At 35.3% G+C, this 4,173-nt stretch overlaps 1 protein-coding gene across 2 annotated transcripts; it reads left to right on the top strand.

The window, feature by feature from the left end:
- The first annotated feature begins 2,087 nt into the window (after positions 1–2,087).
- On the top strand, positions 2,088–3,279 carry LOC122049461 (ethylene-responsive transcription factor ERF039-like). 2 transcript variants are annotated; one of them, XM_042610844.1, is made up of 2 exons: positions 2,088–2,483; positions 2,574–3,279. In XM_042610844.1, the coding sequence occupies exons 1-2, from the start codon at positions 2,303–2,305 to the stop codon at positions 3,119–3,121; spliced, it is 729 nt and encodes a 242-aa protein (XP_042466778.1). In that variant the 5' UTR covers positions 2,088–2,302; the 3' UTR covers positions 3,122–3,279. The 2 variants fall into 2 exon arrangements, with proteins under 2 accessions (XP_042466778.1, XP_042466777.1); XM_042610843.1 differs by having other exon boundaries at positions 2,109–3,279.
- Positions 3,280–4,173: the final 894 nt, after the last annotated feature.

Raw genomic sequence — 4,173 nt, forward strand, 5'->3', positions numbered from 1 at the left:
TATTATTTGAAAGGAGTTATTGGGGACCTCAAGATATATCACCTTTATACTATCGAACACAAAAGTAAAAGAGTAAAAGACAATTATGGTGTCAATGACCATCGTGGTAAATCAAAATCCTAAATTATTTTTTCAAATTGATTTTCCCCACAAATTCTTCTTGTTTTCTTAGTTATTTTTCTTTCTCATACAATTTTCTCAATTTCGATTGATTTAGATAGTCTGCTTCGTAATTTGGATTAATATTTAATTTAATAGTTCTAGTAAATGATATTTTATTTTATTACTGGATGATAATAGTGTATTTACAGTTTGCACACATCAATTGATCATAAAGTAATTAATTAATTAATTAATTAAATTGATGTGCCGTGCTGCTGAAAAATTAAAGGAAGAGAAAGATTAATTGATTTAATTAATTAAATCTCTTAATGATTCGCCCCTTATCCATACTTCCCCTTTAGCCTCTTTTCATGATATAAGAACAGTGACACAATAAGCAATACACGTGGAGCTTAATTTCTTATTGTGCTTTACTTTCTCCCTTTTTCCCTTTAAAAAGTTTATGCGGAACCAATCTTAAGATGATATTTGTCGATTATGGCAATGTGTTCCCAGTCTTATAAATTATAAAAATTTTCTAGAACCATCTTCCTAATAAAAGATATTGTATTAGTTGAAGAAATTAAACCTCATACTATCGATATATGATTTAACAAAAAATAATAATTGATTCTAAATTATTAAATCCTATAAATAAATTTTAAAATTTATTATAAACATAAATAATCTTAAATATTTTTTAAAAAACTTATTTCTCCTTACATTCTAAATTAGGTGGAGCATTATTGGATCCAATTTGATTGGTAATATTGACCTATTATAAATTAAAACTTTGAAATTAAAATCAAACTAAATTAATCGAAATAATTAATATTAAAAAATATAAATTTTAAATATAATCGAACTAACCGAACTTATAAATTCAATTAGTTTAGTTAGTTAATCCGATTTAGTCGCTCATAGAATTATATTAATTTAATATAAAATTTAAATTTAAAAAACTTTCAAGATAATTAGTTTATTTATTTATTATTTATTTATATTAATTTATTTCAATTTTTTATTCTTTTGCAATTAGATATTAAAAATTAAAAAAATAGTTTTAAATTTTTTTACTTTTTATTAATCTTCTTTTATATTTTTGAAAACTTTTAATTAAAATGATTATTTTTTAAAAAAAAATAAATTTTGATAATATAATTATTTTTTTATTTTTTTTATTGGTACTTAGCACAGAGAAAAGAGAAGAGAGGCTCATCCGCATCTGAATAAAAAAGTACTATTTCTTAAATTGTGATTCAGATGTTTTAGAAAAAAGATAGGAGAAATAAAATAGAAAATAAATGCGTCTTTCATAAAGTTGAACATAGAGTGTGATCTTCTGTAGGCCTTTTAATAATTACTGTAAAATATGATACTATGAGATTCCCCACGCCAATATCACTAGTATCCAGATATAAAAAAAGAGAATCAAACTGCTGGATCATAAGACTTATAAATTATTATAGTGCATATGTGGTAAAATGTGAAATCATTCGTCCCAGTGCCCCCGTCGTATTCAACCTCATGTCATTATGAGGGAAGTAAATCACGACAGTCGAGAGAATAAGTGGTGGTGGAATGAGTTACACAAAATCCGAAAATTTACACCCTAATAATTTTACGCAAATATATCATCATTTATCATCACTAATGATATGTAGGATCAACTATTACAGTGCATATGCTTCTACGATTAGATGACTTGGATACAATCTCTAAATTATTTTTTAAACTTGGTCCCAGACCATGTGAGAGAAAGTTGACTTGACAATAATACTTCCAGGGTAAGAAATCTAATTGAACTCATGTCGGTATATAAAAATAGTCGACGAAATCTAATTGAACTGATGCATCACGGTGGACAAAACGGCGGTGGTCAACCCTGTCTGAACGCCCTCTTTCGGTCAAACCGACCTATTTCCCTCTTCGTAATCCACATCCAAATGCATCCTTTGTCACCATCCCGGAGTAATGATCACCATTGGTCTTCGACTACGACACGGCTTCTACATAGATCTCGTCGGAATTCATCGATTCTGCCACGAATGCGGCACGAGCTGTCAGCTGCCGTATATAAATCCTGCAGGTACGCTGCCTTCAACAGGTGGTGGAATTAGAGTCGGCGAAATTGTTTTCAATTCGCACGTGGTTCGAGGTGGCTGAGCTTCCGCCTGATTCTGCCGTCCCCCTCGACTTCATGAACGCCGATGGTCTCGGCGGAGACTGCCCACTGCTTGTGGCGCCGCCGCCTCTGGCGGAACCCGCAACACTGACTCTGCCGTTCAGGGAGCAGGAGACTTCAGTCATCGTGGCCGCTCTGAAGCGCGTCATCGCCGGGGAAGGCGCCGGGGTGAGCAGGCAGAAGAGAACGAGGGAGAGCTTCTCCGGCGAGGCGCCGCCGCGGTTGTACTTCGATTTCACGGAAACAAAGCAAGCAGAGGTGGCGGATGCTGCGGGCGCTTCCGGCGGCGCCTCCGCCGTCGCGGGGAGAGAGCGAGGAGGGAAGATGAGGTACAGAGGAGTCCGGCATCGGCCGTGGGGCAAATGGGCGGCGGAGATACGCGACCCGCAAAAGGCTGCCCGCGTGTGGCTGGGCACATTCGCCACCGCCGAAGCCGCCGCTCGGGCCTACGACGAGGCTGCTTTACGCTTTCGCGGAAACAGAGCCAAGCTCAACTTTCCAGAGGAGGCCAGCTGTCACCGGCGACTCCCCCCTGCCCCGTCGGACAACATAGCAACCGGTTCCATAGCTCCGGCGGCGCTCCTGGAGTCTCACCCCTTTGGAGTCGGCACCGTTAGGGACTCGATGATTCTTCCGGAACCGGATGCTCCGGCGCTTCTGTATCAAATTCAATGGACCTCTGTTCCAACCTGGGAAGCTATTGATGCTGCGACCGCCGCTCCACCCTCCTCTCCGCCCTTCTACAGTCCGGAATTAACTCAGGATATGGATTTTATTCAATCTCCGGAATGGAATGATGAATCCACTTATCCTCCATCTTCTTCTCCGATATAGGAATACTCTCTCTTTCTATATTTATATTTCATTCAATTTATTTAAAATCGTTTGGTTTGTGTATTTGGTAGGATGCCATTGATTTTTTTTTTTAATTTCTTTCAAGGTAAACAGAAATTGTTCTAGCTACAAATTTTATTTGGCTTCCCTCTCTTTCATAATTTGTTATCTGTTCTTTTAAGTTATCCCGCAAAAAATGTTCGCTGTATGTAAACTAAAAAAAATTAAATGATGTAAATATTAAAAGTAACAAACACCGAAAAATTTATATATTAATATAAAAGATTTAGTTCTATAATTATTATTTTAGTATGTAATAGAAATATAAAATATAAATGTAATATACACACTTAGCCTTTTAAGTACTAGATGGGAACTTCTTATTCTTATTTAAAATATATGATTTATCAATGAGTCACTTTCAAAAAAATTTAATATTCTCTCTATTTTTCTTTAAAAAATTATAATTACCGTCGCCCTAGGTGTATTACCTTTTCATCATCTCTCTTTTGAATGCCCTTGCATGATGAAACATTATAAATTATTAGTACAATTAACACTAAACTATCATATTAATATTATTTTGATGTGATTGTCAGAAGTTTAAAGTTAAATTTATATTGAATTAAAATTATGTGTAAGTATGTAGGTGTAAAATTAGCTTTACATGATATTAATATTGCATGAGTAATGGAAAAGTCTAACAAGAGTCTATAGAAGTCTAAGTGGATTGAAGTCCATCGTCCATTCAATAATTGGTAAAGGATGTCTCGCAAGTGCAAGTTACAAAGCATAATAAGTGTGTGTTTTCAGATAAAGTTTGGTAGGTCAAATTTGATATCGTACAAATGAAAGAAAGTTACAAAGCATAATAAATGTGTGTTGTAGATGAAGTTGGGTAGGTCAAATAAGATATCAAACAAATCAAGGAAAATCCACGGTCAAGATTTCTGAGTAAATCACGGTGGGGTAGATTATGACGGAGATACCGGAGAGGAGCGATTTCACTTTTACAATCAAGGATAGAGTTGAGCTCTCGGGAAGAAGGGGAG

This window comes from Zingiber officinale, chromosome 2B (genome assembly GCF_018446385.1).
Source record: "Zingiber officinale cultivar Zhangliang chromosome 2B, Zo_v1.1, whole genome shotgun sequence".
Taxonomy (NCBI): domain Eukaryota; kingdom Viridiplantae; phylum Streptophyta; class Magnoliopsida; order Zingiberales; family Zingiberaceae; genus Zingiber; species Zingiber officinale.